This window comes from Cherax quadricarinatus, chromosome 21, assembly GCF_038502225.1.
Source record: "Cherax quadricarinatus isolate ZL_2023a chromosome 21, ASM3850222v1, whole genome shotgun sequence".
NCBI classification, from domain to species: domain Eukaryota; kingdom Metazoa; phylum Arthropoda; class Malacostraca; order Decapoda; family Parastacidae; genus Cherax; species Cherax quadricarinatus.
Genome location: NC_091312.1, coordinates 15,359,362 through 15,378,537, shown reverse-complemented (window position 1 = coordinate 15,378,537; position 19,176 = coordinate 15,359,362). Strand labels below are relative to the sequence as shown.

The following is a 19,176-nucleotide window of genomic DNA, read 5'->3' as shown; positions in this document are numbered from 1 at the left end:
TTTTTATCCAATTTCACACAAATTTCAAAATATTCCAATTTCAAAATAAGGTCCAAAATAAACAATGCAGGCATTCCTCGCACTAAAATAACATTTCCTCTGCTCATTAGTTACATTGCCAGGCTTTACACATGAATTTCATTTTGAATTTTTATTCACACAAAAATTTAGAAGAATTACTTTATGCAATATTGTAATACTTGTATAAATAATAATAGTGCATTTGCGAACTCATATTAGACCCACCAGTTGGACGTATATTGGATGAGTGACCTAATTTGTTCACTCTTGAATATTGGCGAAAATTGAACATTTTGGCTAATTTGAGCTCAATTTCTAGCTATTTTCAGTCCTGAAACCATCAAAATCATCTCTATTTCTGTAATATAGCTTCCATTCTATCATATGAGACCAAGAAACCGAGACTACAACACAACCATAAAAAAACATACGAAAATACACCGCAGACAAAAAAAAAATTCAGGGAAACCAGTTTTTATTATATAGCTGGACTTGAGTCCTGGAAATGGGAAGTACAGTGCCTGCACTTTGAAGGAGGGGTTTGGGATATTGGCAGTTTGGAGAGATATGTTGTGTATCTTTATACGTATATGCTTCTAAACTTGTATTCTGAGCACCTCTGCTAAAACAGTGATTATGTGTGAGTAAGGTGAAAGTGTTGAATGATGATGCAAGTACAGTGGAACCCCGCATAACGATATTAATCCGTTCCTGAGAGCTCATTGTTATGCGAAATTATCGTTATGCGAATGAATTTTCCCCATAAGAAATAATGGAAATCAAATTAATCCGTGCAAGACACCCAAAAGTATGAAAAAAAAAATTTTACCACATGAAATATACATTTTCCTACACACAAAGAGAAGGATACATGCACAGTAGTAGAGTAGTACATGCACAGTATATATTGTGCATGTACTACTCTACTAAATGAAGAATAAATGACACTTACCTTTATTGAAGATGCAGCAATGACTGTGTCCTGGAGTGCCTTTTCCTCCTGAGTACTGTAGGTCCTGTTTGGCATTTTCTTCCAGAACAGGCCTTATCACACTGTGTATGCCACTACGATTCTTAAATCTCTCAAACCAACCTTTGCTGGCTTTAAATTCACCAATATGAGCACTAGTTCCAGGCATTTTCCCTGTTCACCTGGGTGTTAGTGGACTGGTGTGGGTTGCATCCTGGGAGACAAGATTAAGGACCCCAAATGGAAATAAGTTAGACAGTCTTCGATGACACTGACTTTTTTGGGTTATCCTAGGGTGGCTAATCCTCTGGGGTTAATTGTTTCTTGGTATTCTCAATGAGCCACACCAACAACGGTGCTACAGCAGCAGCAGCAGCAGCAGCTGGCAGTGCTACAGCAGCAGCAGACGATGCTACAGCAGCAGCAGACGGTACTACAGCAGCAGCAGCAGCTGACGGTGGTACAGCAGCAGCAGCAGCTGACAGTGCTATAGCAGCAGCAGACGATGCTAGAGCAGCAGCAGACGGTACTACAGCAGCAGCAGCAGCTGACGGTGGTACAGCAGCAGCTGACGGTGCTACAGCAGCAGCAGCTGACAGTGCAGCAGCAGCAGCAGCTGACGGTGGTACAGCAGCAGCAGTACGGAGACACGCACTCCACTTTCATACTTATCAATGATCTTTTTCTTCATCTCTATAGTAATTCTCACCCTTATTGCTGTAGGGTTGGCACTAGAAGCTTTCTTGGGGCCCATGGTCACTTATTTTGCAGATAAAATCACCAAAAACACTGTAATAATACGAAATGTTCCGATTGTATGCTTGGATGTTACCGCGGAGGCTGGCTGGTAAACAATGCCACCGGCGGAACATGTGAACATGTGGCTCAGGCCGCACATAGACGCTTCTCGGACGAACAGCGTTGAGCGGGTTTTTTAATGGTATGCGAGGCAAAATCTTAGCAATAAAATGTAGCAGTATGCGGATTTAACGTTATGTAAGGCCAACGGTATGCGGGGGTCCACTGTATTTTCTTTTTGTCGATTTTCTTTATTTTTGAGTCACCCTGCCTCGGTGGGAGATGGCCGACTTAAAAAAAAAAAAAACTTTCCGCATAGACCCATTCTCTCACATCTGGCCAAGATTACTGCTCACAGCTTATCTGAGTGAGCTGAGCTCATGCCATAATACTACAGCACAGCCAATGACCTCAGAGCTGTAGTACTACAGCACAGCCAGTGAAGTGGTTAGAGTATTTCTCTCACATTCTTCAACATTATCCTTCTACTCCAATCACATGATTGCTCCCAAGGTTCACTGTGATTCTTGTGTTATACTGCTTTGTGTGCTAGATACCTGGTCAAATAAAAACTAAACTTTTCTTTCTCATTAATTTTAAACCAATCATGCAAGTCATTATTTTACTCTTATAATTGAATATTTGGTCAACTTGAAAGAAAATCCTGCCCTGAGGTTGATCTACGAAGATAGGAGACCCCTTGAAACTGATGTCATGGTCTCAGGTGTGTCCATGAATTTTTTATTAAAAAAATTTATCTTCTGTTGTGAGGTAAAACTATTTAGCCAAGTTTTACATATGCAGACACAACTGCTCGGTGTTTGGAGAATATTTAGATAGTGACTTTAGAAGGTACAGATGATAGTAGTCTTTTTTAATAACTTTATTAATATTTTATTCTGTTTTGAATATTTCCAGAGAGTGGAACAAATGAAAACTCTGGTGATACAGGTGAAGAGGGGGCTGATGATGATATGGTTCAGATCCACACAGGAGGGGAACCTGACCCTCACCCCAGTATACCTCCTCGCTGGACTACTAGGGTTTTTGCTGCTCAGTGCATTGCTAAAATTATTCAAGAGTGTGAAAATAACCGTGCACACTTTGATTTGGCTCTTGCTAGAGAAATGCAAACAACGAAAATGAAGGGTCAGTACTTTGCATGTAATTTGTAGGAAAAAAGTTATATTCATGTAACTGAAATTAAATTTTTGCAGTTTAATGTGAGAATTATTGCTCTTTATACGTAATGTGATTTTAGTAGAAAAGTGATCTAGCTAGCACCATGAAGATATGAAAGCTTTGAAGAAAATTACAACAAAGTTTACTTTTTCTTTTACATTCAGGAGACTACTTGGTGCTACACTTAAGTGAGGTGGTACGTATGGGCTTCATGGGAGCAACCAGTGACAGTGATGAGTTGCGACTAGAAGGACTACATATCCTGCACCTGGTTATAGACAGATTTGCTCACATTCCAGAACCAGAATTTCCAGGCCATGTGATACTTGAACAATATCAAGCTCAGGTGAAAAAAGTTGATCATTTTCTTACATTATAATTTTTTCCCTTTATAAAAATCATTGAGTTAAATTACCTTTTTAAAAGTTAAATTAACTGTTAGGGATTTAGTATTTATCTATAATATTTCTTAATTTTATTTTGGATATTAACTCTTTCGGTGTCAGTTCCATTATATTACAGCTTTGAAGCCAGTGTTGGTCTTGTACTATGCCATGAGCTCAGCTCACTCAGATAAGCTGTGAGCAGTAAATTTGGGCCTAGATATAAGAGAATGGGTCTATGCTGTAAGTGTGCACCATATAAAATCCTGCAGTTCGCAGTTTATAATAAAAAAAACTGCAAAAGTGTTTTTTGTTTAAAATGGGGAGTTTGTGGTGTATTTTGGTATGGTTTTTATGGTTGTATTCTTGGTTTTTTGGTCTCATATGATAGAATGGAAGATATATTACAGAAATAGAGATGATTTTGATTGTTTAACCCTTAAACTGTCCAAACATAGATCTTCATTGACATGTGTAGCGCTCCGACCTTATTATTTTACATTTGAAGGCATGTAAAAAAAATGTAGATTTTTTTACGGAGCACTACGCACGTGAACGTAGATCTACGTTTGGACAGTTTAACCCTTTCAGGGTCTGTCCCATAGATCTACGGCTTCACGTTGAGTGTCCAAACTGTAGATCTACGCCAAAATTCTAGCGCCGTCAAATTTAGCGCGAAAGCGCTCATGGGCCTACATGTGAGAGAACGGGTCTGCGTGGTGGGTGTGCGCCATAAACAAAAAATCTAGGCGCCCGCATAGCATTGTGGGAACGCCGGCTCAGTTACCCTTGTTCACCATGCCTCGTCGCAAGTCAGCTCTCACTCCCCGGAAAATTGGGACTCTCCTCTTCCTATCTGATAGTTCTGACACTGATGGAAGTGGAAATGAAGATGAATTCTACGGCTTTGATCAGTTAGTGACCGAAAAGAATGACCAGGATATCGATAATAGCGCAGAAAACCCTGACGATCCTCAACCTTCTACCTCTGGTGTGGGCACTCGTGACTCACGGTCGGTTGTTCCTCAACGCAAGAGAAAACTAATATTTTCGCGTGGCCAGGCCTCTGACTTAAGTAATGATGATGAGAGTGACGTGGATTGTGATTTTATTGCGCTCGACGATCATTCGAGTAGTGATAGGAATCATATTCACCAGTGAAGCGTCGGTATGTTCGTCGCCGCATGTGCTCGGGTAGTGTACCCTATGCTGTGCCCAGGGGACGGAGTACATCCCGTGGCCCTACACCAGTTTTAGGTAGTGATAGTGAGGATGATGTGGCTACACTTGGCATGGATAGACCACAGGCATCAGTGGATGGTGTTAGTGGTGATGGTAGTGGCACCGCCATGCATGACTCGCCAGCCCAGGGTGGGACCCACGCTGCTGACTCGTCAGTTCAAGGACAAAGCGGAGCGTCAGCCACCAGCCCACCACGACCACAACCACCCGCACAACCAGCCAATGATGTCCAGTATCCACCAGCAAACCGTATGTGGGATTGGCAGCAAAATCCCAATTTTGTTCCCAAGCCTCACCACTTTGATGACTCTCAAAGTGGAATTCTACCTACTTGTCCCCTTGGAACCACGGCCAATGAACTGGAATTCTTTGAATTATTCTTTGACCAGCCATTGATGGAAACTATTGTCAGGGAAAGTAATAAGTATTTTGAGTACACCATGGCAAATACGATCATATCACCACAGTCAAGACTACACAGGTGGAAAGAGATGACTGTTGCAGAAATGTATTTGCTCTTTGCAACAATAATGCTTATGCTTTTTTTTTTTTTTTCAACAAGTCGGCCGTCTCCCACCGAGGCAGGGTGACCCAAAAAAGAAAGAAAATCCCCAAAAAGAAAATACTTTCATCATCATTCAACACTTTCACCACACTCGCACATTATCACTGTTTTTGCAGAGGTGCTCAGAATACAACAGTTTAGAAGCATACACATATAAAGATACACAACATATCCCTCCAAACTGCCAATATCCCAAACCCCTCCTTTAAAGTGCAGGCATTGTACTTCCCATTTCCAGGACTCAAGTCCGACTATATGAAAATAACCGGTTTCCCTGAATCCCTTCACTAAATATTACCCTGCTCACACTCCAACAGATCGTCAGGTCCCAAGTACCATTCGTCTCCATTCACTCCTATCTAACACGCTTACGCACGCTTGCTGGAAGTCCAAGCCCCTTGCCCACAAAACCTCCTTTACCCCCTCTCTCCAACCCTTTCGAGGATGACCCCTACCCCGCCTTCCTTCCCCTATAGATTTATATGCTTTCCATGTCATTCTACTTTGATCCATTCTCTCTAAATGACCAAACCACCTCAACAACCCCTCTTCTGCCCTCTGACTAAAACTTTTATTAACTCCACACTTTTTCCTAATTTCCACACTCCGAATTTTCTGCATAATATTTACACCACACATTGCCCTTAAACAGGACATCTCCACTGCCTCCAACCGTCTCCTCGCTGCTGCATTTACCACCCAAGCTTCACACCCATATAAGAGTGTTGGTACTACTATACTTTCATACATTCCCTTCTTTGCCTCCATAGATAACGTTTTTTGACTCCACATATACCTCAACGCACCACTCACCTTTTTTCCCTCATCAATTCTATGATTAACCTCATCCTTCATAAATCCATCCGCTGACACGTCAACTCCCAAGTACAGTGGACCCCCGGTTAACGATATTTTTTAATTCCAGAAGTATGTTCAGGTGCCAGTACTTACCGAATTTTTTCCCATAAGGAATATTGTGAAGTAGATTAGTCCATTTCAGACCCCCAAACATACACGTACAAACGCACTTACATAAATACACTTACATAATTGGCCGCATTGGGAGGTGATCGTTAAGCGGGGGTCCACTGTATCTGAAAACATTCACTTCTTCCATACTCCTACTCCCCAATTTGATATCCAATTTTTCTTTATCTAAATCATTTGACACCCTCATCACCTTAATCTTTTCTATGTTCACATTCAACTTTCTACCTTTACACACATTCCCAAACTCATCCACTAACCTTTGCAATTTTTCTTTAGAATCTCCCATAAGCACAGTATCATCAGCAAAAAGTAACTGTGTCAATTCCCATTTTGAATTTGATTCCCCAAAATTTAATCCCACCCCTCTCCCGAACACCCTAGCATTTACTTCCTTTACAACCCCTTCTATAAATATATTAAACAACCATGGTGACATTGCACATCCCTGTCTAAGACCTACTTTTACCGGGAAGTAGTCTCCCTCTCTTCTACACACCCTAACCTGAGCCTCACTATCCTCATAAAAACTCTTTACAGCATTTAATAACTTACCACCTATTCCATATACTTGCAACATCTGCCACATTGCTCCTCTATCCACTCTGTCATATGCCTTTTCTAAATCCATAAATGCAATAAAAACTTCCCTACCTTTATCTAAATACTGTTCACATATATGCTTCAATGTAAACACTTGATCTACACATCCCCTACCCACTCTGAAACCTCCTTGCTCATCCGCAATCTTACATTCTGTCTTACCTCTAATTCTTTCAATTATAACCCTACCGTACACTTTTCCTGGTATACTCAGTAAACTTATTCCTCTATAATTTTTAGTCTCTCTTGTCCCCTTTCCCTTTATATAAAGGGACTATACATGCTCTCCGCCAATCCTTAGGTACCTTCCCCTCTTTCATACATTTATTAAACAAAAGTACCAACCACTCTAACACTATATCCTCCCCTGCTTTTAACATTTCTGTCATGATCCAATCAGTTCCAGCTGCTTTACCCCCTTTCATTCTACATAATGCCTCGTGTACCTCCCCCACACTTATATTCTGCTCTTCTTCACTCCTAAAAGATGGTATACCTCCCTGACCAGTGCATGAAATTACTGCCTCTGTTTCTTCCTTAACATTTAAAAGTTCCTCAAAATATTCTCGCCATCTACCTAATACCTCCATCTCCCCATCTACTAACTCCCCTACTCGGTTTTTAATTGACAAATCCATACTTTCCCTAGGCTTTCTTAACTTGTTTAACTCACTCCAAAAATTTTTCTTATTTTCATTAAAATTTCATTAAAATGCTTATGCCTCATGTCTATAAGCATAATATAAAAGCACAGTGCTCCACAGATCGGCTAATTTCTACCCCGATCTTCAGTGAAATCATACCAGTGAACAGGTTTATCTTTCTATTACGCATGTTGCACTTCTCTGACAAAACCAGGCCTGACAGAAGTGACAGGTTATACAAGATTAGAAATGTTTTCACGTATCTCAAACAAAAGCTCAGCATATTCTTTTATCCATTCAAGAATCTTGTAATTGACGAGTCTGATTTTGTTCAAAGGTAGACTGTCATTCAAGCAGTATATACCGAGCAAGAGGAAACGCTTTGGTATAAAACTGTTTGTACTCTGTGATTGTGACAGTGGCCTGGTGTTGGATATTGTTGTATACACGGGAAGTAAAACATTGAAAGATACCAAGATGTTATTGGGTATCTCAGGTGACATAGTGAGAAACATGATGGCACCGTATCTTGGTAAGGGGCATACATTATATACCGATAACTGGTACACAAGCCCATTACTCAGTGATTTCATGCAAGTGAACAAGACAGATGTGTGTGGCACAGTGCGTTCTAATCATAAACATATGCCCAGGCTCAACGCAGGTGCTCGTGGTGATGACGTGCAGGTGTTTACTGCCAATGACATCATGGCATTACGGTGGCATGACAAACGAGATGTCACATTGTTGACAACCATTCACCATAATGAAATGCAAGACAGTGGCGAAGTTGATTGAGTGACTAATGAACGTATTTGAAAACCAGTGACAGTGATTGATTATACACAAAACATGCGCTTGGTTGACAAATGTGACGTGCAGATTGGTTTTGTTTACTGTCTTCGTAAGAGTTACAAGTGGTACATGAAACTTTTCTTCCATCTCATGGACATTTCAATGCTCAATGCATATAATATGTACCAAATAAAGACTGGCAACAGACCACCGTATGGTGAATTTTGTTTGTCTGTTGTCAGACAACTCATAATGAAGTACCAGGTAAGAACACCTGCTATACAACAAGGTCCTCGAATTACTCAGGATATACCCAAGCGTTTGAGGAGGGAAGGTGATCATTTTATAATACAGCTTCCTTCAACTCAGAAGAAATTTGCTCAGAAGAGATGCATCGTCTGTGCACAAACAAAACAACGGCAACAAAGATGCAAAGACACTCGGTTTGTGTGTGAGGAATGTAAGGTGCCTCTGTGCATGGTGCCTTGTTTCAAGGAGTTCCACAAGCTCCAGCAGTTCTAAAACCATGTCCAGTGATTGTAAATATGTAAATATATGATAGAACATTAGTGTTATACAAGATTTGTGCATGTTTATTGTAAACAACAGTGGTAAACAATAATATAATAACTTTAGTGCGGTTATTGTGTTCAATACAGTGAGTTTATATATATACATTATATACAGTATTGGTCTCTCAGGCCCCAAATGTTAGTAGGAAAAGAAAAAAATTGGAAAAGAAAAGAAAAAACTACAAAAACTGCTGCTAAATAAAGTAATGCGCGTATGTGGAATTCGTCGATGTTGCCGCCACCACGTCATTTTTGACAAACTTCTTGGCACTGTCTCTCGGTAAGTACTGATCAGAATTTTTTTTTTTTGTCTTATTACCTTCACAAAAAAATGCTCTTTAATTCTGTAAGAAAAATAATTTTTTTTTTTTTTTTTTTTTTTTTTCCAAAATTTCTTGGACACTGGAGCACCACTTCAGATTTTGGCCTTGGACCCTGAAGGGGTTAAGGGTTAAAGACTGAAAGTAGCTTGAAATTGAGCTCAAAGTAGCGGAAATATTCAATTTTTGCCAATATTCCAGAGTACATAATACACATCCAACTGGCCAGTCTAATATGCATTTAGGAATGCAGTGACATTATTTATGCAATTATTATAATAATGCAGTAGTCTCTGTAATAGTAAATCTATTTTTTTTGTGAATAAAAATTCAAAATGGAAAGCAAGCCTTGGAGATACGATTGAGGAACAGAGGACATACTTTTTTTAGTGCCAGGAATGTCTCTGTTGTTTATTCGGGAATTGGCAATTTTTTTATTTTGTGTGAAATTGGCCAAATTACCGATTTCTGATCACTTTATTGGGTAGTTAAAATAGGTAAATGGGCAGTTTCTTGTACTTAGTAGAATAGAAGGAATACTAGCAAAATAGCTATGAGTTTTGGCCAGTTTCATGGTTCCAAAAATAGGGCACAAAGTGGGGAAAGTCTCCGATGCATAAGCACCGCTGAGACCGCTGACTTTACAAGAGTGTAATTCTGTGAGTTTTCCATCAAATTTTGTACTTCTGGTTCATTACCTTTGGAAAAAGATGCTCTGTCATTTCACAAGTATTTTTTTTTTTTAATTTTGCGACCCTGAAAGGGTCAAATAATTAGCCTAGATTTCCTCTTCCTTGTATTTTCTTTCTTTCCTAACTAGAAAATATAAAAAATAGAACCATCTGAAACTTTCATTTTTTTGTTTGTTAGGTGGGTGCTGCATTACGGCCAGCATTTGCTCCAGAAACTGCATCCCATGTGACTGCTCGTGCATGTGAGGTCTGCAGTGCATGGATATGCTCAGGTATTTTCTCAAAATGGGTTTTAACAAATAGTTATTATTTCCACAGATAGTGTGCTTCTAAGACAGCTTTGTGTGACAAGAGTCGATCTTTGTATTATAAAAAAAATAATTTTTAAATATTATTGTACTGGATATCCTCTTTAGCGTATTATAATTAAATTAATTTTATATAATGGTTTTATTTCATTTACTGTTGTAGGATGTTTGAATTTGCTACATTCCTTTTCAGGTGTTGCTCGAGATCTGAATGACCTACGACGAGTTCATCAGCTACTAGTGTCTTCCCTGGCCAAGCTGAATAAAGGCAATACCAAAGGATTGTACAATGAAAGTGCTGCCACCCTAGAGAAACTTGCTATACTAAAAGCGTGGGCAGAGGTTAGCTGGGCGAGAGCTTAATTATGATAAGAATTTGTGTGGAGTTCAGTCTGTAACAGGGTGGGCAATTATATTGAGTGGACACTGTATTTAAAGTGGTTGAGCCCATTGTCTGAGAGCATTTGTTCTATTATACAGTTATTTTATTGCATCCTATTTTGTACAGCAACATGGATGTACTGGACATTGCAAATATTCAAACTTGATTGGTCTCCAAGGTTCTTATTCCCATAAACATGGTGTATGTATATGCTAATATGATGCTCAGGAATAAGTAAAATTTACTGGTACTTAAACAAAATATACACTCATATTGCCCTGAAATCTGCGGTGCAGTGAAATAATTTTTTTTTTTTTTTTTGGAGGGGAGGGGTCAGCCTGCCTTAGTGGGAGACAGCATGTTAAAAAAATACATATGTATATAGAGGTTGTTTTTTTAATGCTGGCCATCTCCCACCGAGGCAGGGTAACCTGAAAAAAGAAACTCTTTCACCATCATTCACACTATTACTGTTTTGCTAGAGGCATGCGTATACAACAGTTCAGATGTCCCTCCAAACAGCAGATATCCCAAAACCCTCCTTTAGAGTGTAGGCACTGTACTTTCCACCTCCAGAAATGTATAGAGATGTAGAGATTAATTTCATTTTTTTGCCCTTCATGGAAGAAAACCTTTATCATTCATTCAATAACTGTCTTGTTAGAAGTTAGCAGTTATCATAATTCGGATAGATCCTCCAAACCATAATATCTTGCCCTTCCCTCAGTGTGTAGGCACTATTCTTCTCACCTCCAGGATGTAAGTCTGGCTAAATGGTTTTTACTGAATCTCTTCATAAATGTTACTTTACTCATGTTCCAACAGCATGTCAAGCTATAAAAAAACTGTCCACCCATGCTGATCACACTCGTGCAAGCTTGCTGGATACTCAAGCCCCTATCACTTGAAACCTATTTTAACCCTCCCCCTCTACCCTCCCTCCCACCAACTTTTCCTGGAATGACCCCTGCCCCTCCTCCAGTGGACTGTATTACTTCAGATATAGTATTTGTTGTTTTTTGTAGTGTAAGTCTAATGGCTACTGCATCTGGTATGCAGTGACTAGATAGGAGTTTCACCCCATGTGAGGTGTGAGTTGTTATAGGCATGCATGATATTAAGAAGCTAGACTCTTTTCATCATAATGTAAATGGGGAGGTACTACCGTCCTACCAAGTGAGTGTAAAAAGGAACCCTATATTTGTTTTACATGATGGTAGGATTGCTGGTGTCTTTTTCTGTCTCATAAACATGCAAGATTTCAAGTACATCTTGCTATTTCTACTTACACTTAGGTCACACTACACATACATTTTTTTTTTTTTTCAACAAGTCGGCCGTCTCCCACCGAGGCAGGGTGACCCAAAAAAGAAAGAAAATCCCCAAAAAGAAAATACTTTCATCATCATTCAACACTTTCACCACACTCACACATTATCACTGTTTTTGCAGAGGTGCTCAGAATACAACAGTTTAGAAGCATACACATATAAAGATATACAACATATCCCTCCAAACTGCCAATATCCCAAACCCCTCCTTTAAAGTGCAGGCATTGTACTTCCCATTTCCAGGACTCAAGTCCGACTATATGAAAATAACCGGTTTCCCTGAATCCCTTCACTAAATATTACCCTGCTCACACTCCAACAGATCGTCAGGTCCCAAGTACCATTCGTCTCCATCCATACACATACATGTACACATTTATGTATACACACTCATCTGAGTTTTCTTTGATTTTATCTTAATAGTTCTTGTTCTTAGTGCTCTTCATTTCATAACCATGGGGAAGTGGAATAAGAATCTTTCCTCCATAAGCCATGCATGTTGTAAAAGTCAATTAAAATGCCTGGAACAATTGGCTAGTAACCCCTTTACCCATATAGCTTACTAAAAAGAAAAAGAAGAAAACCATCAAAGTGGGATGTTTGAATGTACATGAATATGCTACAACAGAGGAAAGATAGACTTAGCAGAGAGATCACTGAATTAGAGCAAAAACTTAGGATGTCATACCTCACAGAAGAAGTACAAAGAACATAAGAACATAAGAAAAGGAGGAACACTGCAGGAGGCCTGCTGGCCCATACTAGGCAGGTCCTTTACAATTCATCCCACTAACAAAACATTTGCCCAACCCAATTTTCAATGCCACCCAAGAAATAAGCTCTGATGTGAAAGTCCCACTCAAATCCAACCCCTCCCACTCATGTACTTATCCAACCTAGATTTGAAACTACCCAAAGTCCCAGCCTCAATAACCCAACTAGGTAGACTGTTCCACTCATCAACTACCCTATTTCCAAACCAATACTTTCCTATGTCCTTTCTAAATCTAAACTTACCTAATTTAAATCCATTACTGCGCGTTCTCTCTTGGAGAGACATCCTCAAGACCTTATTAATATCCCCTTTATTTATACCTATCTTCCACTTATACACTTCGATCAGGTCTCCCCTCATTCTTCGTCTAACAAGTGAATGTAACTTAAGAGTCTTCAATCTTTCTTCATAAGGAAGATTTCTGATGCTATGTATTAATTTAGTCATCCTACGCTGAATGTTTTCTAACGAATTTATGTCCATTTTGTAATACGGAGACCAGAACTGAGCTGCATAATCTAGGTGAGGCCTTACTAATGATGTATAAAGCTGCAGTATGACCTCTGGACTTCTGTTGCTTACACTTCTTGATATAAATCCCAGTAATCTATTTGCCTTATTACGTACGCTTAGGCATTGCTGTCTTGGTTTAAGGTTGCTGCTCACCATAACCCCCAAGTCCTTTTCGCAATCTGTATGGCTAAGTTCTACATCATTTAATTTATAAGTACTAGTGTTATGGGCACTCCCAAGCCTCAGAACCTTGCATTTATCTACATTGAACTGCATCTGCCACTTTTCTGACCAAGAATAGAGTTTGTTTAAATCCTCCTGAAGTTCCCTAACATCTACGTTTGAATCAATTATCCTACCTATCTTTGTGTCATCGGCGAATTTGCTCATATCACTAGTAATTCCCTCATCAAGATCATTGATATATATTATAAACAACAACGGGCCCAAGACTGATCCCTGTGGAACGCCACTTGTTACAGATCCCCACTCGGATTTAACCCCATTTATGGACACTCTCTGCTTCCTGTCAGTGAGCCATGACTCGATCCACGAGAGCACTTTTCCCCCAATGCCATGAGCTGCCACTTTCTTTAACAGTCTATGGTGCGGAACTCTATCAAAAGCCTTACTAAAATCTAAGTAAATAATATCAAATTCTTTATTGTGGTCAACAGCCTCAAAAGCTTTACTGAAGAAAGTTAATAAATTAGTTAGACAAGACCGGCCTCTTGTGAATCCATGCTGAGTATCATTAATCAAGCTATGCTTATCGAGATGGCTTCTTATAATCTCAGCTATAATTGACTCTAGTAATTTGCCTACAATTGAGGTCAGGCTTATTGGGCGGTAATTTGACGGTAACGACTTGTCCCCTGTTTTAAAAATAGGAGTTACATTAGCCATCTTCCACATATCAGACACTACACCTGTTTGAAGAGATAAATTAAAAATATTAGTTAATGGTTCACAGAGTTCCATTTTGCATTCCTTAAGAACCCTTGAAAAAACCTCATCAGGACCTGGCGACTTATTTTGCTTCAGTCTGTCTATCTGCCTCACAACCATCTCACTAGTGACTGTGATGTTACATAATTTATCTTCTTCTAGCCCACTGTAAAAATTAATTACTGGAATATTGTTAGTGTCTTCCTGTGTAAAAACTGAGAGAAAATAATTATTTAAAATCAAGCACATTTCATTCTCTTTGTCAGTAAGGTGCCCATAGTTATTTTTAAGGGGACCTATCTTATCTCTAACTTTTGTTCTATAGACCTGGAAAAAACTTTTTGGGTTAGTTTTAGAATCCCTAGCAACTTTAATTTCATAGTCCCTTTTAGCTTTTCTTATCCCCTTTTTAATGTCCCTCTTAATGTCAATATACTGATTCATAAGATGACCCTCACCTCTTTTGATACGCCTATAAATTCCTTTCTTTTGCCCTAGTAGATATTTGAGCCTATTATTCATCCATTTTGGGTCATTTCTATTTGATCTAATTTCTTTATATGGGATAAACGCTCTTTGAGCAGCATGTATAGTGTTCAGAAAACTGTCATATTGATAGCTCTCTTCGTTACCCCAGTCAACAGATGATAAGTGTTCTCTAAGCCCATCGTAATCTGCTAAGCGAAAATCTGGGACTGTTACTGAGTTATCGCTACTAACGTACTTCCATTCAATGCTAAATGTAATTGATTTGTGGTCGCTAGCACCCAGTTCCTCTGAAATTTCTAAATTATTAACAAGGGATTCATTGTTTGCCATAACTAAGTCAAGCAGGTTATTTCCCCTTGTAGGTTCTGTCACAAACTGCTTCAAAAAACAATCCTGAAATACTTCTAAGAAGTCGTATGATTCTAAATTCCCAGTCAAGAAATTCCAATCAACATGACTAAAGTTAAAGTCTCCTAGAATTACTACATTATCGTGCCTTGTGGCCTTAACAATTTCCTCCCATAGTAGTTTCCCTTGGTCCCTATCTAAGTTTGGGGGACGGTATATCACTCCTAAAATCAGTTTTTCATGCCCCTCTGAAAATTCTATCCAAACAGACTCTGTATGTGTTACTTCAGACTTAATACCCGTTTTTATGCAACAGTTCAAGCGATCTCGGACATACAATGCCACCCCACCCCCCCCTCCCAATACTTCTATCTTCTTGGAACAATTTAAAACCCTGAATATGACATTCCGCAGGCATGTCCCGACTTTTTGAATTAAACCACGTCTCAGTTAAGGCAAATACATCAATGTTACCTACACTAGCAACTAATCTCAACTCGTCCATCTTATTCCTAGCACTACGGCAATTAGCATAATAAACATTGAAAGACTCTCCTTTCTCTTTACCCTTCCTGCTCATTTCTATTTTTCTACTAAACCTATTACTGTCCTTATCACCCAAGGTCCCTGGCTTTTCAATATCTATCTCGTTCTTATTATTACTAGTTCCCCTAGAACTCGTAATATTACTACACTGGGACTTCACTGCTTTCCTGCCAAAACCCATACCACTAACTATTCCTAGTTTAAAGTCCTAACTGCTCCCTCCACTGCAGTTGCCAGTGCTCCCACCCCACACCTAGATAAGTGAACCCCATCCCTAGCAAACATGTCATTTCTGCCATAGAAGAGGTCCCAGTTGTCAATGAATGTTACTGCATTTTCCTTACAGTATTTGTCCAGCCAGCAATTGACACCAATTGCCCTGGACAACCATTCATTTCCAACTCCCCTCCTTGGCAAAATACCACATATGAGAGGGTTCCCACCCTTACTTCTAATTATTTCTATTGCTGACCTATACCTGCTAATCAGGTCCTCACTCCTACGTCTGCCAACATCGTTGCCTCCAGCACTGAGACAGATAATAGGATTGCTCCCATTACCTTTCATGATGTCATCCAGACGGCTAACAATATCCTCCATCCCAGCCCCAGGAAAGCAAACTCTCTGTCTCCTACTCCTGTCCTTCAAGCAGAACGCCCTATCCATATACCTAACTTGGCTATCCCCAACAACAACAATATTCTTACCTTCCTTAATGTCTTTCGTCGTCTCGTTCCCAGTAGTCGACTCACATTCGTCGGGTAGCACTGAGAATGTATTGGATGTTTCCACAACAGTTTCCACGGCAGTCTCTTTCTTCTTCATCGTTTCTACCTTTCCATTCATCTTCTTGATCGTCAACTTCTTTCCCTGCTGTCCAGCCACTGACCAGTTTCCCTTCTTGACCTGAGGACTCAAAACAGGAGGACTGCTACGAATCTTCTTGTTTTCCTCGGTCAGTCGCCGAATTTCCATATTCGCCAACCTCAATTCTTCCTTAAGCTGTTGGTAAAGTTGCTCGATGGAGGGCATCTTGCTTCAATTCTAGAGAGCGCGCAAACAGGTCTTCACAGAGCCAAGTACACGTCAACACTGCGCAAAAGCCAACTCAATCAGGAGCTACTGCGCAGCACGTCCGCACGGCCCAATAGCGATGCGAACACAAAAGACCACACAGGATATTGCAAGAAACCCAAAATATTTTTATTCCTATGCAAAATCCAAGCTAAGAACTACCTGTAGAATTGGACCACTACTGAGAGGAGACTCATATACTGACGATGAACAGGAAATGAGTGAAATCCTAAAAGAACAGTATGAGTCTGTTCAGCAACCCACTAAATGACAGCAAGGTAGAAAATGCAGAAATATTTTTCACTCCAGAAGAAGGCCGCACAGACCAACTAACTGACATTAGTACAAATCCCATAGATTTCGAAAAAGAAATGGAAAACATGCCCACTCACTCAGCACCTGGACCAGATTCATGGAATTTTCTATTTATAAAGAAGTGCAAAGTACCACTAGCACGAGCCCTCAGTATTCTTTGGAGAAAGAGCTTAGATCTAGGTGAAATACCGGAGGCCTTAAAGAGTGCAGACATAGCTCCTTAGCACAAGGGAGGCAGTAGAGCACTAGCTAAAAATTACAGACCAGTAGCCCTAACCTCTCACATAAAAATCTTCGAAAGAGTGATGAGATGGCAGGTTACAAATTTCATGGACCAGCACAACCAACATAACCCGAACCAGCATGGTTTTAGAGCAGGACGATCATGTCTGTCACAGCTGCTGAACCATTATGACAGAATTACGGAGGCACTGGAAGACGACCAAAACGCAGATGTGATTTACACAGATTTTGCAAAGGCGTTTAACAAATGCGATCATGGAGTGATAGCGCACAAAATGAAGGCCATGGGCATTACAGGGAAGGTAGGCAGATGGATTTTCGGTTTCCTAACACACACAACACAAAAAGTAGTAGTGAACAGGGCAAGATCCAGCATCAGCGAGGTCAAAAGCTCAGTGCCCCAAGGCACTATCCTGGCACCTCTGCTGTTCCTCATCCTCATAGCAGACATAGACAAAAACACCCGGTAGAGGACACTGAAAAAGTACAGGAAGACATAAATAGGGTTTTCCAGTGGGCAGTGGAAAACAACATGACGTTCAATGGTGATAATTTCCAGCTGCTTAGGTATGGAAAGAATGAAGAACTCAAAAGGAGCACAATATACAAAACTCAAGAGGGTCACCAAATAGAACGTAAGGAACACGTAAAAGACCTAGGAATAATTATGTCAGCGGACCTTTCTTTTAAAGACCATAACAAGACAAAGATCATGACAGCCAGGAAGATGACTGGGTGGGTATTGAGAACTTTCAAAACAAGGGAAACAATGCTGATGGTGACACTCTTCAAATCGCTAGTGCTCCCTCACTTAGAATATTGCTCAGTGCTGACAGCCCCATTCAGGGCAGGAGAAATATCGGAGCTAGAACAAATACAGAAATTGTTTACAGCTCACATTGAGCCAGTAAAGCACCTGAACTACTGGGAACGCCTGCAAGTCTTGAACATGTACTCATTGGAGCGGATGAGAGAGAGGTACATGATAATATATACCTGGAAGGTGCTCGAGGGCTTGGTCCCAAATCTGCACACTGCCATAACATACTGGAGTGAGAGATATGGGAGGAAGTGTAAAATTAACCCAGTGAGCAGGGGTGCGGTGGGGACAATAAGGGAACATTGTATCACCATCCGGGGTCCCAGACTTATCAACATCTTACCAGAAGATATCAGAAACACTGCTGGAACAAGTGTTGAAGCCTTCAAGAGAAAACTAGACAAGCATTTTTCACCAGGTGCCAGATCAACCAGGCTGTGATGGATATGTGGGGCAGCTGGCCTTCAGCAGCAACAGCCTGGTTGACCAGGCGAGCACCAGACAAGCCTGGCCCATGGCTGGGCTCAGAGAGTAGATATACTCTCGAAATTCTTGAAAGGTATTTCAAAGGTATATCAAAGGAATGATAAGAATGAGATGATTGTGGATGTTATGAATGAGAAGAAGCTGGATGTCGAGGCTTTAAGCGAAACGAAGCTGAAGGGGGTGGGAGAGTTTCAGTGGGGAGAAATAAATGGGATTAGGTCAGGGGTTTCAAATAGAGTTAGAGCTAAAGAATGTGTAGCAATAATGTTGAAGGATAAGTTATGGCAGGAAAAGAGGGAATATAAATGTATAAATTCAAGGATTATGTGGAGTAAAATAAGGGTTGGATGTGAAAAGTGGGTTATAGTAAGTGTATATGCACCTGGAGAACAGAAGTGTAGAGAGAAAGATTTTTGGGAAATACTGAGTGTGTGTGTGGGGAGTTTTGAACCAAGTGAGAGAGTGCTTATGGTTGGGGATCTCAATGCTAAAGTGAGTAAAAATGTTGTGGAGGGAGTAGTAGGTAAATTTAGGGTGCCAGGGGTAAATGAAAATGGAGGCCTTTAATTGAGCTATGTGTAGAAAGAGGTTTGGTGACAAGTAATACATATTTTATGAAAGAGGATAAATAAGCATACAAGGTATGATATAGCACATAATGAAAGTAGTTCGTTAGATTGTATTGGTAGATAAAAGGTTGATGGGTAGGCTTCAGGATGTACATGTTTTTAGAGGGGCAGCGGATATATCTGATCATTATTTAGTTGTAGCTACAGTTAAAGTAAGGGGTAGATGGGGCAAAAGGAAAATGGAAACAGCAAGAG

The 19,176-nt window shown here is 40.1% G+C and overlaps 1 protein-coding gene across 2 annotated transcripts in view; it reads left to right on the top strand.

Annotated features, from left to right (window-relative positions):
* LOC128688991 (HEAT repeat-containing protein 5B) overlaps positions 1–19,176 on the top strand; it is a 255,910-nt gene that overhangs the window by 134,905 nt on the left and 101,829 nt on the right. For both annotated transcript variants that reach the window (XM_070087247.1, XM_070087248.1), the window contains exons 22-25: positions 2,708–2,938; positions 3,136–3,317; positions 9,953–10,046; positions 10,276–10,424. In XM_070087247.1, coding sequence (XP_069943348.1) covers positions 2,708–2,938; positions 3,136–3,317; positions 9,953–10,046; positions 10,276–10,424 — 656 coding nt within the window. The remainder of the gene's footprint in view (positions 1–2,707; positions 2,939–3,135; positions 3,318–9,952; positions 10,047–10,275; positions 10,425–19,176) is intronic.